Consider the following 15,730-nt stretch of genomic DNA (forward strand, 5'->3'; position numbering starts at 1 on the left):
CTTTCTTATTATATAATTAGTTTGATGATATTAACATGTCAAACTCATTAAATACAGTTTAGAATCTTTTTATTTTAAAAATTTATCAAAATCAAATTCTCAATAAAAACACATCATCCACTACTAGAAAAGTCATTATTTTCGACGGAAAAAAATTCCATGGAAATTACTGACGGAATTTTCGACAGAATTCGTTTATCGTTGAATTTTTTGACAGAAAATAGATTCCGTCAAAAACTTTTGACGGAAAATTGATTCTGTCGAAACTTTTTCGACGAAAAATGTATTCCGTCGAAGATATTCGACGAAAAATGATTTTCGTCGAAAGCTTTTGAAAAAAATAACAGAAAAAGAAATCATATTTTCTTGATTTTTCGACGGAATTCGGTTTCCGTCGAAGATTTTTGAGAGAAATTCAATTCCGTCGAATTTTTTTTAAAAAAAACAAATGAAAAATAAATCATATTTTCTTGGTTTTTCGACGGAATTCGGATTCCGTCAAAGATTTTTGACGGAAAATAAATTCCGTCGAAAACTTTTTAAAAAAATAAAACAAAAAGAAATCATATTTTCTTCACTTTTCGACGGAATTCGGATTCCGTCGAAGATTTTTGACGAAAAATCAATTCCGTCAAAAACTTTTTAAAAAAATATAACAAAAAGAAATCATATTTTCTTCACTTTTCGACGAAATTTTAATTCGGTCGAAGATTTTTTACGGAAGTACAATTCCGTCGAAAACTATTTAAAAAAAATAAATGAAAAAGAAATCATATTTTCTTGATTTTTCGACGGAATTCGGTTTCCGTCGAAGATTTTTTACGAAAATTCAATTCCGTCGAAAAGTTTTTTAAAAAAATAAATGAAAAATAAATCATATTTTCTTGATTTTTCGACGGAATTCGGATTTCGTCGAAGATTTTTGACGCAAAATAATTTCCGTCGAAAACTTTAAAAAAAAAATAAAACAAAAACAAATCATATTTTCTTGATTTTTCGACGGAATTCGGATTCCGTCGAAGATTTTGGACGGAAAATCAATTCTGTCGAAAATTTTTTAAAAAAATAAATGAAAAATAAATCATATTTTCTTGATTTTTCGACGGAATTCGGATTCCGTCGAAGATTTTGGACGGAAAATCAATTCCGTCGAATTTTTTTTTAAAAGAATAAAAGAAAAAGAAATCATATTTTCTTGACTTTTCGACGGAATTCGGATTCCGTCGAAGATTTTGGACGAAAAATCAATTCCGTCGAAAACTTTTTAAAAAAAATAAATGAAAAATGAATCATATTTTCTTGACTTTTCGACGGAATTCGGATTGCGTCGAAGATTTTTGACGAAAAATCAATTACGTCGAAAACTTTTTAAAAAAAATAAATGAAAAATGAATCATATTTTCTTGACTTTTCGACGGAATTCGGATTGCGTCGAAGATTTTTTACGGAAAATCAATTCCATCGAAAACTTTTTTAAAAAAATAAATGAAAATTAAATCATATTTTCTTCACTTTTCGACGGAATTCGGATTCCGTCGAAGATTTTTGACGGAAAATCAATTCCGTCGAAAACTTATTAAAAAAAATAAAACAAAAAGAAATCATATTTTCTTCACTTTTCGACGGAATTCGGATTCCGTCGAAGATTTTTTACGGAAATGCAATTCCGTCGAAAACTTTTTAAAAAAAAAAATGAAAAAGAAATCATATTTTCTTGACTTTTCGACGGAATTTGGTTTTCGTCGAAAATTTTCGACGGAAAACCAATTCCGTCGAAATTTTTTAAAAAAAATAAAAGAAAAAGAAATCAATATGAATTTTGTATCTTGTTTGGATGTATATGACATGGACAAAGACTTTTTTCATTTGTATATAACAGAGACTTTTGTACACATAATTATATTAAGATCAATATGAATTTGATATATTATTTACTGTTTTTATATTTGTTAATCAAGTGCAAAAGATAAATAGGTATTAATTTTGTAGAGCAAAATTAAAATAAAATTTGACAAAAAAGCAATTTCGTTGAAAATTAAGGCCATAGTTTTTGACATAATTTAATTCATTTTTTGTAAAAAATGATTACAAAATTTTTTGACGAAATTTTATTCATTTTCTGTTAAAAAATTTCGACGAAATTTGTTTTTCGTCGAAAACTAATACAAGATTTTTTGGCAGAATTTTATTCATTTTTCGTCAAAAACTTTCGACGGAATTTATTTTCTGTCGAAAATTAATACAAGATTTTTTGACAGAATTTTATTCATTTTTCGTCAAAAACTTTCGACGGAATTTATTTTCTGTCGAAAATTAATACAAGATTTTTCGACGTAATTTCATTGATTTTCCGTCGAAATTTTTTGACGGAATCAGTTTTCCGTCGAAAACCATTACAAAATTTTTTGACAGAATTTCTGTCGAAAATTTTTACGGAATCAGTTTTCCGTCGAAAACCATTACAACAATTTTCGTCGGAATTTCATTTATTTTCTGTCGAAATTTTTTGGAATTTATTGTCACAAATTGAGACAAGATTTTTAGACGGAATTTTATTCATTTTTCGTCGAAAATTTTGGACAGAATTATTTTTCCGTCGAAACTGCCCACAGAAATTATTTCGTCGAAATTTTCCGACGGAATTTGTATTTCCGTCGAAAAAATTGTTCCCACGATCTTATATTCGACGGCTTTATTTCCGTAAAAAAAAATACATTTTCTAATAGTGATCAGTAAGGATTAGATTGGGAAAAATATTTTATTTTTTATTTTTTTATACAATGAGAATTGAATAAAAAACCTAATATAAATTACCGGAATCCCTTTAACACTAAACTAATTGTAATTTCTTTCTGATTTATCCACTGATTCGAATGGTTTGGCTTCAAATAAATTAATGATTATCAATATGTATATTCATATGGGGGCCCTCCTTTGGATAGGATCAGTGCCCCAATATTTGCAGAAGTTTAAAATATTATCTCATATTGTTTGTCGGTAAAATCCTGTCCCCTTCTCTCAAAAGCATAGCCAATTTGCAATACCAAAACATTTATGCGAGAGATCCAATTACCATTCTAGCAATATGTCATATAAGAAGGCTTTTCAATAAAATTCTTTCTCTCTAAATATAATAAATTGAACGCATTTTGATATGATTTCAAGCTCATTTATTTATTAGAGCACAGCTTAGTCCATTAATAAATAATAATAATTTTCTCTTACCGTTAGCTCCCTTCTTTACTCAATATGCGGGACGTGGTTTTTTCCTTGTTTGTTTGTTTGTTTATTTATGGACGTTATGTCTATATTAGTACATATGATACAATTTAAATTATATTAAATTTTAAGTTATACTCTCTAAATTAAATTTTATGACACGCTCATATTATTAAGGATTTAGCAAGCAGTAATAATTTTTAGTTTATTCGGATTTCCGAAGGAAGAGTTGAAAAACTATTTTCAAACAGGATAACAAAGAATACAATTACAATAGATTACAATTTTCGGATGGACCTTTATTATATATATGAGAAAAACTATTCTTATGTTATATGATATAAGTTTTCTCTACTACACACTCTTCGATAATTGTGTCACCTTTTTCTTTTTCTTTTTCTTTTCTTTTTTCAGATGGGGAGCCCACTAGTTTGTCTCTATGACATGAGATAACTATCTCTTTTTTAACATGAGATTAATAAAACTTTTATTATATATAGCCACAAACTTATTGGCTTCAGTTACGTATCGAAGCATAGAAAGAAATTAATTCATTATTATTACTGTTTATTTTTGGAGGATTTCCTTTCACATTGAAAGTGAACCGACCAATTGGACAGTGATTTCTTGCATTGTTTAATTATTCATGGCAGTTATGGGAAGGCTATATCTTATCTTCTACTATCTTTCTTTAATCAATCCTAGTACTGTTTATTAATACTTTAGTTGTAGGTTAATTAATCTTCATTCCATGAAAGAGTAAACAATCCTAGTGGCTAGTACAACCTTTCTTCTTGACAACAATTTTGGATTATTATAGCCAAAAGAATAGATAACTTTGGACAGTATGCTTGCAAGTGGTGGATCCGTAGTTCAAGAAGCAACAATTTCTTAATCCTATAGATTTGAAAATGATTGACCATAGACATTTTAAATTTTAATATATTAATGGTGAACAACTACTATATATATCCTTTGCATATACCATTTTGAAGGTTTGGATCATGAACCATTGGCAATTTCTTCAACACTTAGCCAAAGAGCATCTCATTCGCTGGCAAGTAAGGGGGTGTTTGGTAGGAATTTTTTTTTGGATATCCAATAAAGTGAGATAGCTGGTAATCCGTTTTATGTGTAAAACTTGGATAAAAATTATTGTTTAGAATACCACGCAGAGAGTGGTATTGTTGAATTGCTGGAAAAGGGGTTGAAAAAAAAGGTGACAAGACATTGCATCTTTGAAAAATGTGACAAAAATAACCCTACCAAAGTGGTTGAACAAAATATCAAAGTGAGGGTATATTTATAGGAAAATAATACTCTCATGCTACATGAGAGTAAATCATTTTCCTACACAAATTCGTTTTCCGTGCCAATTAATTTTTCTTTTCTTTTTTAATATAAAATATGGGACCCACATTTAACTTCTTTCTACTTTTTTTCTCTCCTACAATCCTACAACATAAGAAAACTTAAACCCATATTTATAATATCACACCAAATTCTCAGTTATATTTTATAATCAACCAAACATAGATTTGGTAAATTTCATCTAATATTTTCAGTAAAATTTTGGCTTACCAAATAACTTTTTAGTCACATTTCCAAAAATCTTATTTTTCTATCACATTTCTGATAATGTGATTTTTGGATAATTTTTTTTTTTTCCTTTACCAAACTCCCAAACGATATTCTTTCATGAATAGGACATGTTTTGCTATGACCAGGTACGAAGCCAGTTCAAACTCCAGAGCTATGGTGCATGAATATGACATGTTTACCTCTCTACTGGTAAACATACATCCGCACTAGCTTGATTTTAAAGTCCACCAAATTAACCCCAAGGATTACCCTATAAACTATGGTATAGAATTTTGGAACAAACAATATCTTCACAGTGAAATTGTAACTCAATTGTACGTACGAAATGTATTTATTGATTGAGGCAAATAGTAGCTAATTGTGAACGTACAAGCATTACTGGATCTTAAAAAATAGTTTTCAATCCAATCCAAGTGCTAGATATGATTGATATTACAATTTACGTAAAATGATATGTGCCCCATGTTTTGGCTGCAAAGAAAGCAGAGTGGTAGGAACATGAGCATAGGCTGGAGAAAGCTCAAATGAGAAGTTTTGCAGAAGCAATGACAATACTATCTTGGCTTCCAATAAGGCAAAGTTTTGCCCAATGCATATTCTAGGACCCCATCCAAATGGAAAAAACGAAACTTGGCCTTTAGTTGCCTTTGCAATTCCTTCAGAGAACCTTTCAGGTTTGAACTCCTTTGCATCATCACCCCAGATATCATGATCCTGGTGAATCAAAAGTATTGGTAAGGAAACAAGTACTCCAGCGGGTAGTGACAAGTTTCCAAGTTTCACAGCCTTTTGAAGAGCTCGATTGAAGTAAACTGTAGGTGGGTATAACCTAAGAACCTCATATAAAATCATGATAACCTATGGAAATGAGGCAGAAGTTAGCACCAAAAGGGGTTATAATAATAATAGGGGAAGATTACTTTTACAGTAGTGTAAAAATAAAAAAATTTACACTCAATCTTGATCATTACATCTAACAGCTCACATATTTAATGAATCACAACTGTTAGATATAAATAAGATTAATGACTAAGAATGAAAGTGTAACTTATACCGATGTAAAATGATACTGACCCTTAATAATAATAAGGGTAAAGTGTGTGTCATTTTAAATGATGTAAAGTTGTGTCATTTTAAGAGAGAGAAAGAGATAGATAAATAGGAGAAAGAGTTGACAAAAAAAATAAAAGTGTGGGTCCCACCTCTGAAAGGATATAAGTTGTGTCATTTAAAAGGATAAACATTTTTCCCTAACAATAATGATAATAATAATCAAAATGAAACCATGTGATATACATACAATTTTAAGGCGACTTAACCCATCAAAGTTTGGATTTTGGTTGCCAAAAACTTGCAAAACTTCTTGCCTTGCACGTGCTTGCCATTCAGGATATTTACCCAATAACACCATTGTCCAAACCAGCAAATCTGAAGTGGTCTCTTGGCCCGCGAGGTAGAATAGCCTGCATTCCTCAATTACTTCTTGTCTGGTCATTCCAAGAGTCTTACCGTTTTCACGTCCTTGGTTTTCAAATTGATTTGATTCCAAAAGTAGGCCTAATAAATCATCACTGGTGGTGGTTTCGCCATTCATCGTAGCTTTCTCTCGTTTTTTAATGATAGCCTCAAGAGAATCACGTATATCACTTTCAATTTCCTTCATCCTCCTATTGGTGGTTGTTGGTAGAAGCCTAGAATCATATATGTCTAGTGATGTTAATTATGAAAGAATGGACTAACCTATGAGTGTTAAATTTGTTTGCAATTAACATAGGTTAATACTCTATATAATAACTTGATCTTTGCGGTAGCAACTCTTATATAAGTCATTTTTTTGGTTTCCCAATAGATTTACCGATTAGCCCGATTCATGTATTGTCGGACCTATATTAGGAGTGGCTCTCCTAGGACTATTGTTTTTAGGAAAAAAGGTGTGTCATTTTAAATGACACACCTTACATCCTTTCTCTCTCACAAAGATTGTGGGACCTAAATTTTTAAAACTTTTTTCTCTTATTCTCTCTCCCATGATTTATCTATTTCTCTCACTTAAAATGACACAACTTTATATCCTTTAAAATGATACACACTTTTCTTTTGTTTTTATTATTGGGACTTGAACTTAAAACCTCTGATTAAGAGGAACAAATTCTTTTTTACTTGAACCAATGATTGTTATATTCATATGAGTCATTTGGTATGCCATATCTCTTTAATTTCTTAGATCTTTTTGAAAACTAGATATCAAATATCTTGGTAAGAGTCATACGGTAAATCAAAATCTGCATGCACGTAATAATTATTCAAGATCCTTATGCAAAATTGTTAATAATTAAGAGTTTATATGTTATATCTTAAACACTTGGACATCTTGGGTCCAATGGTTCTTTGAACTTTCATGAGATGCTTCGGACTACAGAGATCATGGACTTGTAGACATCAATCTCATGTAAAATGTGATATTGATAGGCTAATGCTAGGTACAAGCTTTCTAAGTACCTTTTGGTTATGTCCATATTAGAATATAAACATAGCAAACAACTTCGTACCTTTTGTTACATAAGAAACTAATTTCCCTAGCAATAAATTGTAATAAGTTTTGTTTCCTTTATGAACTTCATGGTGAGTTTACTCATGTAAAACTAGAACATGATCACTAACTTAGTTGTCAAGTATATCAAAATCTAGATACGGCAAAAATGAGCTGACAATTTGAGTCAGCTCGAGAAAAATTGAGTCAACCCACAGATCAGATAAGTCAGTTCGCGAGTTATTCTTTTTTTATTAAAAAATGTAAAAGAATAATAAGGCCAAATCTGTGGGAAAAAAAATTGATGTAAGTTTATGTTTAGCAATTTTAATTATCTTATATCATATTATTTTTTTTAAGCTTTAATTTTTTTTATCTTCAATTATCATGTTTTTTTCATTTTTTAGGCTAATTTTCCCCCTCTTTTTTTGAGTCAACCCACGAGTTACCTTAATCTAATTCGGGTCGGGTTGAGTTGAATTTTTTGGCTCTTTTTTTTTTTTTCGAATCAATCATAACCTGACTCATTTTTTTCGAGTTACAAACAAATTGAGACGGATTGAACTGAGTTGGCCCGTTTTGTGCTGTCCTACCAAAATCAAGTATAGACTTACCACCACATTGGAATGTGCGTATGCTTAGCTGTCATTAAAAGATATCCCTGCCTTTTCAGAAGTTGAAATATTTTTGTTCCTTCTGCATAGCTGCTTCCAAATGCTGCTCTAGAAATTACATCACAAGTCAAATTTTGAAGGAAAGGCCAAACATCAATCTCACTTGTTCCATCTGATGACAACGTTCCCTTCCATTTGCTAATCATATCATTGCAGCTTTGAGAAAATGCTGGTAGCATATTCTGTAAATAAGTGTGAAATACATCATATTATGAACAACTAATTCAACCTAAATGCATAAATTATCAGGCGAAATTATATTAATAATTTTATATTATAGTTTTTTAATATATCCCGTAAAGATTGAAGTCGTGACTATTAAATCTAAAAATTTAAACTTCTTTAAACCCATACTGACAAGAGTAAGAATAAAGGCAATCTTTATACACGGTCTTAACATGTCACATTTACAAAGAGATTGTTATCGAATTTGAATCTATGACTTTTCGGTCACAAAATAACAGTTTTTATCACTGCTCCAAACTCGCTCTCTTTCTAAGTAAATCATATTAGATGAAGAAAAATTAGAACTTGATTACAAGGAGCAAGAATATATTAAAGCAATAACCTTACTTTCAATTTTTCCAACTGAAATGCTGGGTTGATAATCTTTCGATGTTTAGCCCATTTCTCACCCTCATATTGTGTTAAGCCGGTGCTGAAAAACCTTACAAAAGGATTTAACTCGGGTTTCGTGAAGTCCTGCATATTGTTAAAGACTTGTTTGGTTTGCGTTGGGTCCGTGATGATCACCTTTGGTGTTGTACCTTCCCATAAAAAAGAATTCTTGCCTGCACATCCGATAGTTATCAGAAATTGTTCAAAAAGGCTTTAACAACTTAGCTCGGATTTAATATCTATATATATGTTATTTAACATTGGCATCAAGTTTATATCATGTTTGGTGCTCACATCTGATAATATAAACTCCTCCAATCCAATATCTGTTTTAATCTATAAGACAATTAGACAGGAAAAGATAAGAAACTATAGCACCCCTACCATCGTCACTTCCTTTTCAAATTAAGGGGCCAAATAAAAATAAATAACACTTTTTTTTTTTTTTACAGAATAAATGACACTTATGTCTAAACAAATATTTATGCCAGTACACCAAAGAAGCTCCCTAGTAAAATAATACTTGAATTAAGGAATGATTTTTTAAATATACAGCTTTTCAAGAAACCAAAATCGTGAATGAATCTCAACAGACACCCCTGCCAAAATACGTTTAGTATTTCTAATTTTCCTTTAAACATGAAGGCCATTGAATTGAAGCTCCCTATACAAAGAAGGAAGAAATCATTGCTCATTATTGAATTGAAGTGTCAAAACTCAACACATGAAGGCCACGTCAAACATATTTATGATATATTTCTGTAATATATTTCTTAGACAAAATTTGATAAAAATTAAAGGATGAATAACGTTGACGGTCATTTGTATGTGTCAAAAAAAGAGAGAATTTATTGTGGACCGGGACCACCATTTTTTATGTGGTCCCTAGTATAAATGAGAGGGTAAAATTGAAAAAGAAGAAAAATAACAAGAGTAAAAAGGGAAAGAAAAAATTAGTGTTATGAAAGGGAGCACCAAATCATTGGGTGATCCTGCATAAAAAATATTTCCGTGTCAAAAACCTCTACAATATTTAAAAAAATAGCCATCAAACAGCCTACTAGGAGCCTATGAACTGATCTACATGGGGTCAAGTCTAGTTTAATAGATTCAGTAAATTAGAATAAAGTCCGATCTTAAATACTTATTTAAAAAATAAGTTATAGACTTATTTTTACAATAATTGACCTATAAGCCTACCAAATGATCAATATCATATTATTCATTTTTAATTAAAATAAAATAAATATTTAAATAATTTAATTAATAAAATAATATTATTTTATTTTATTTTTATAATTTTTTATAAGTATTGAAAACTTGATAAAATTAAATAGATTAACAGACCTAAGCCAAACTTTTTGGTATTTTAATATAGGTTAGATGAGATCTACTGTTTAGTTTACACCATGTTAAAAGATAAGGTTCAAAATATTTCATAAGAACCTATATATTTATCATCAAAAGTTTACTATTTTTACAATCAATTTAATCACTATTAATTTTTGTCAATCAAATAATTATAATTTATTGAGAATTAATAATTAATAAATATTATTAAATCTCAACAAATTATAACCATTAGATTAATAGAAATCAATTATAATTAAATTAATTGTAAGAGTGATAAATTTTTTTTATGATAAATATATTCCTCCCTATATTTTATATATATCTGACCTCTGGGGGTATAACAGAATCGATTCAATAAAAAAAAAAATGTAAATAGTTAGGTGAAAGTTCTATTAATTAATTAATAGTTTTGTAGTGTATTTCTATACGTATACTCATAATTTGCGAAACCACGAGTTTTTGAAGAAAATAGGAGGTTAATTAAGCTATAGCTATGAAGGTAGTGGGAAACGTACCGTATTTGCTGACAGTTTGATGAACAGGCGAGAAAACCTGTGGTGCAACATCAATATTTGAGAGACCAATGGATTTGGATTTGGCTTCTTGTTGCATCTTCAGCATATAGAATTGCTTGGTGTTATCAACGAAAAGCTTGTATGTATCGCCTTGAAGACCTTGCGCTCTTAGAACCCTTTCCAACCTCTTTGGCCTAAGCCACAACGAGTTCAGCATCCGCCATGCCCATATAGGAACCAAAGCTAGTATCACTGTCAGAACCCACATAGCAATAGAAAATACCTTCATTTTTGTTACTTTGATCTGGAAACTTGGTAGGAAGGAAAAGCACGCAAAATGATATTTGCACTTGCACCTCTATAATGATATGACCCTGACCTGTAAATGGACCTTTATGGGCTTCTAAAAGATCTTTTATATCGTGACCAATACCCCAGTTGGTCCTATACATGTGACCTGCTATCAGGAAAAGAACTGCAATAGCTAAATGATGGTGTGCAATATCGGTCAACCATAGACCGCCAGTTATGGGATCTAATCCTCCACGAAAGTAAGAAATTCCGCGTATTTTGACCAATTCAAGGTGAAAAAGGGAGTTGCTCCCTCGGCAAAACTCGGATAAAGTTGAGCCAAAAGATCCCGATTCAAGATAAATTCATGAGGAAGTGGGATCTCTTTAGGATCTACTCCAGCATTTAGAAATTGGTTAATCGGTAAAGATACGTGTACTTGATGCCCCGCCCAAGAAAGAGACCCGAGTCCTAGGAGCCCTGCCAAATGGTGATTCAACATAGATTCTACATCTTGGAACCAAGCCAATTTTGGGGCAGCTTTGTGATAATGAAACCAACCAGCAAAAAGCATTAAGGCTGCAAAAACTAACGCACCGATTGCGGTACAATAGAGTTGTAATTCACTAGTTATTCCAGATGCTCTCCAAATCTGAAAAAAACCGGAGGTTATTTGTATTCCTCGGAAACCCCCGCCAACATCACCATTCAATATTTCTTGGCCCACTATTGGCCAAACCACCTGGGCACTAGGTCGAATATGAGTAGGATCGCTTAGCCACGCTTCATAATTGGAAAAACGAGCACCGTGGAAATACATGCCACTAAGCCAAAGAAAGATGATGGAGAGTTGTCCAAAATGGGCACTAAAAACTTTTCGGGAAATCTCCTCCAAATCACTCGTATGGCTATCGAAATCATGAGCATCAGCATGTAGGTTCCAGATCCAAGTAGTAGTATCGGGTCCCTTAGCTATTGTTCTTGAGAAATGACCGGGTTTTGCCCATTCCTCAAAAGACGTTTTTACGGGATCCCTATCTACCAAAATTTTGACTTCTGGTTCCGGCGAACGAATAATCATTGAGTCCTCCTCTTTCCGGACAACACATACAAAGAGACCCGCCAACAGAAAACATAATTAGTGAACTTATGAAAGATGTTTATATTGAGTTCTGCTCTTTTCTATCTCCCATCTATCTATTCTATATTTTCTTTAATCTATTTTCTTTAGTGATTCACTAGAACAATTATGATCTGGAAGTCAATCCGGGGCAAGTGTTCGGATCTATTATGACATAACATTGAGGCGCTCAATGGACCTTTTTTTATCTTCGAAAACGTTTTCTTGGCTTTGTGTATTGAAGTGAAATAATTTTTTTGTGCAATACGGTGTATTGTATTTCGATTTCACTAGAAAGTTGCTAGATGGAATTTTTTTTTAGGGGGCATAATGAAATTAGTTTATTGGTTATTACTATAGAAATGGTTTATTTTATTTTTATTATTACTATATAGGGACCGCAAACAATTAATTATAACAAGTTAAAGATAAAGATAAAAATAAATAAAATAGAATAAACAAAATAGAAATTATAAAAAAAAAAATAAATTCATTTCTATTTTGTTTCTATTCTATATAGAATTCTATAGAATAGAAACAAAATAGATAAAAAAAAGAAAATAAAGATAATCTATAGATATAATATATAGATAATAAACAGAGTGTTCTTATTCAAAACGCCCTGTGATCTTCAACCAATTCTGTGCTTCAATATAATTACTGGGAGTGAGAGCTATAGCTTGTTTCCAATATTCAGCAGCTTGATCAAACCAAGACTCGGCAATTTCAGAATCTCCTTGTCGAATGGCCTGTTCTCCGCGGTCGGAATAGGTGAGTCAATTCCTTTCCTTAGAACCGTACTTGAGAGTTTCCCGGCTCATACGGCTCAGCAGTCAATTCTTTCGGTGTTCCGTTTTTTTCTGGAGTTAACAAAAAAAAGAGATTAATTACATGAGTTTCAAACTTGAATAAAGTTTTATCTTTTCTCCTACCTTCAGAAGAATAAAGCATCGACACTCATACTCTCATTCTCATTTTCTGAAAGGTAACTATCTCGATTTCATATATCATATACTTTTATATTTATATATGATATATCAATTTCTATAGAATTTTTGAGAGAAACTTTTCTTTATAAGAAAGAAAAGACTTACTATCTTTGGGATCTGATACTACACCGCTGCTCAAAACCGGAGGGGATCGACTTTATTACATAAGTGGATTCCTAACTTTTCTATCATCGTGTAAGTAAGCAGTTCTTATTGTATCGGCCCCCAACTCCGCTAATTCATCTTTACGGTGCTTCCTCTATCAATTCGATCTTGTTTTATCCATAGAAAAAAGTATCTAGGCGTATCTAGTTCCTCATATTTCGACCTCTATGAAGTTTCTTTCTTTGTCTAAATTCCTACCTAACAATGTTATAAAGTTAACTAATTGGGTTGGCTTTTTGTATTATTTACATTGAGTCCAAAACGACGTCATTTTTTTGAGGCAAAAATTAAGGTATTTTTGTAATTATAATTTATTCCAAAGTTATAATAGTTTTTTTCTTTTTCTTTTTTAATTTTTCAATCCAAAACGACGTCGTTTTGGGAACGAATATAGATAACTTATCTACATTCACTATAAAAACATTAAAGCCTAATTAATATGCTTATTTTATTCTTCTTAAAAGAAAACAATAAAGTGATGACTAAAAAAGAAAAAAAGTAATATCAAATATTTTAAAAACTTACAACACTTATAGAAAAGACTAAAAAAAAATTGTTGAAATAAGACTTAATGGAATGTGAATTAGATTGACGGATTACGTGTTTCAGAATATATTGAAAGAAAGTTATTGACACTATAAAGGGTTAGACTCATTTTTTTTGGTAATAAAAAGGCCTAAGCCCAAAAAAACAAAAGAGAAAACAAACACCTAACTCCTACACACCATTGTCCTATATCTACACACAGCGTGAGATCACCAAAAAGCAAATGCTGACTACCAGGGGGAAGATCTCTCCATATTTGATACAGAATATGCTCTTCCATATCAATAATATAGTTTTCCAACCAATCAGCACAAATATTTTCTTCCCTGTAGGTATGCATGAAAGTCATTGACCAACTTTTATTAATCCATGTCCGAAAGCGAGCAATCAAATGACACTCTCGGACTGCTTCCCCACTTCTGGTAAGCACAGTGATCACACTAGATGAATCACTTTCAATGATGATATTTCGGTTTCCTTCATTCCAGGCCAATTCCAGACCCCTAAGGACACCCCAAAGCTCTGCCTTGAAAGAAGAACATAATAAGCCCAACTTGTACGCGAAACCTCCTAGCCACCTCCCTTGGGAATTACGGATCAAGCCTCCATAAGCAGCTAATCCAGGATTTCCCCTAGCAACTCCATCTGTATTGATCTTTACCACTCCATCACCAGGAAACTACCAAGCAATATCAATTAGCATTGACCTCTTTACTGCCATATTTCCATGAGCACAAACCGAAGCATCCTTAATATCTCTAACTAGATTACAGATTGTACTTTCCCTCACAGTCACCAAAGGTAAAACATTACCATGCACATGGTCATTTCTCCACATCCACGTCTTCCAGCAGATAACAAAAAAATAATCAAGCCAATCATTTCCATTTCCTCTCATCTTTATATCTAAGTTAACCTATATCCATTGATCCACATCTCCAAGAAAAAAATTGCTTATCCTTTAGGGAGGCACAAATTTAAGCCACATGGCTTTAACTTCTTGGCAATCACGAAGAGCATGCAGTAACGTTTCATTGTCTTTCAAACAAACCGGACATATATCTATGCCATTCCCCCAAGTAGCAGTGCGACTTCTAGTTAGGAGCTTTCCATGAAAAACTTTCCACATGAGTATTTTTATTTTCTAAGAACCACACCATTTCCACAATCTAACCCATCTATCGCAAAACAGATCCACACTTAGCTCTTGGCCAGCTAAAACCTTGTAAATGGCCTTGACCGAAACCAGATTATCCCCATCTAGCTCCCACTTCTTAATATTAGGTCCATCATCACCCAACGGTGGAAGAGTTCCACGAAAAATATCAATGACATTTTTAGGGAACCAAATACTTAAAGACTCGAAATCCCATTCCTCATCTGGCTTAACCACATCCGCCACACGCAGATCACCATTAGGAATAGAAATCGTGTTGTTGGCTAAATCCTGCAAAGTATGGTCCAGGTTCAGCCAATTATCATACCAGAACAAAATATCCTTACCATTACCAACTTCCCATCTTAGCCTCCCCTCCATCTCCCTCCAAATTCTACACATATTCCTCCATAATGCAGAATCTCCATTACAATCCACAAAGCAACCATCTCTTCTTATCCTCGACTCATACTTAACTTTTAAAACATGAACCCAAAGCTGGTCTGCTTTATTAAAGAAACTCCAAACCCTCTTAGCAATAAACGCATCATTCATTACTGATAACTTCTTCAAGCCAAGCCCCCCATATTCATTTGGATTCGTTATTGTACTCCAATTAATCAGATGACTGGTTCTTTTTCCTTCCTTGTCACCTCAAATGAAATCTCTTTGAATTCTCTCAATATCGTTGCAGATTGACATAGGAATCTTGCTGCTTTGCATTTGGAAATAAGGCATTGCTGCCACAATCGATTGAGAAAGCGTGATCCTGCCAGCCTAAGATAAAGTTTGCTGCTGCCAAACATTCATCTTGTCTCTTATCTTATCAACTATCCCAGCATACAGCTCTTTTGAAGCTCTTCCATGCTGCATCATGGACCCTAAATACCTGCCCATATTCTTCACATGCTTGAATTCGCTTCTCTAAATTATTCTAGCAATAACCTCATCA

General features: G+C 32.2%; 2 protein-coding genes and 1 pseudogene across 2 annotated transcripts; all 3 read right to left on the minus strand.

The window, feature by feature from the left end:
* Positions 1–5,141: 5,141 nt before the first annotated feature.
* LOC133312105 (11-oxo-beta-amyrin 30-oxidase-like) lies at positions 5,142–10,873 on the minus strand. Its single transcript, XM_061513255.1, has 5 exons — positions 10,512–10,873; positions 8,599–8,816; positions 7,966–8,207; positions 6,122–6,512; positions 5,142–5,679 (listed from the first exon to the last, which is right to left on the minus strand). The coding sequence occupies exons 1-5, from the start codon at positions 10,798–10,800 to the stop codon at positions 5,254–5,256; spliced, it is 1,566 nt and encodes a 521-aa protein (XP_061369239.1). The 5' UTR covers positions 10,801–10,873; the 3' UTR covers positions 5,142–5,253.
* On the minus strand, positions 10,806–13,231 carry LOC133312075 (photosystem I P700 chlorophyll a apoprotein A1-like; annotated as a pseudogene).
* LOC133312077 (uncharacterized) lies at positions 12,531–15,333 on the minus strand. The gene is made up of 4 exons (XM_061513219.1): positions 14,797–15,333; positions 14,362–14,466; positions 13,819–14,301; positions 12,531–12,671 (listed from the first exon to the last, which is right to left on the minus strand). Exons 1-4 carry the CDS (start codon positions 15,331–15,333, stop codon positions 12,531–12,533), a joined length of 1,266 nt encoding a protein of 421 aa, XP_061369203.1.
* Between the last annotated feature and the right edge of the window lie 397 nt (positions 15,334–15,730).

The sequence above is a fragment of the Gastrolobium bilobum genome, unplaced genomic scaffold (assembly GCF_033153095.1).
Source record: "Gastrolobium bilobum isolate Gb01-03AN ecotype WA unplaced genomic scaffold, APGP_CSIRO_Gbil_v1 utg33886, whole genome shotgun sequence".
In the NCBI taxonomy this organism is placed as follows: Eukaryota; Viridiplantae; Streptophyta; class Magnoliopsida; order Fabales; family Fabaceae; genus Gastrolobium; species Gastrolobium bilobum.

Bases quoted from the DNA above. Each gene is read 5' to 3' on its own strand.
- LOC133312105 (XM_061513255.1), bottom strand. From the start codon at position 10,800: ATGAAGGTATTTTCTATTGCTATGTGGGTTCTGACAGTGATACTAGCT. The intron at 8,817-10,511 runs GTACGTTTCCCA...TCGGATGTGCAG, and splicing joins TCAAACTGTCAGCAAATACG to GCAAGAATTCTTTTTTATGG. The intron at 6,513-7,965 runs GTAAGTCTATAC...ATATGATTCTAG, and splicing joins ACGCACATTCCAATGTGGTG to GCTTCTACCAACAACCACCA.
- LOC133312077 (XM_061513219.1), bottom strand. From the start codon at position 15,333: ATGAATGATGCGTTTATTGCTAAGAGGGTTTGGAGTTTCTTTAATAAA. The intron at 14,302-14,361 runs GTTTGTGCTCAT...ATTGCTTGGTAG, and splicing joins GAGATATTAAGGATGCTTCG to TTTCCTGGTGATGGAGTGGT. The intron at 12,672-13,818 runs GTAGATATAGGA...CGCGGAGAACAG, and splicing joins TTGGTGATCTCACGCTGTGT to GCCATTCGACAAGGAGATTC.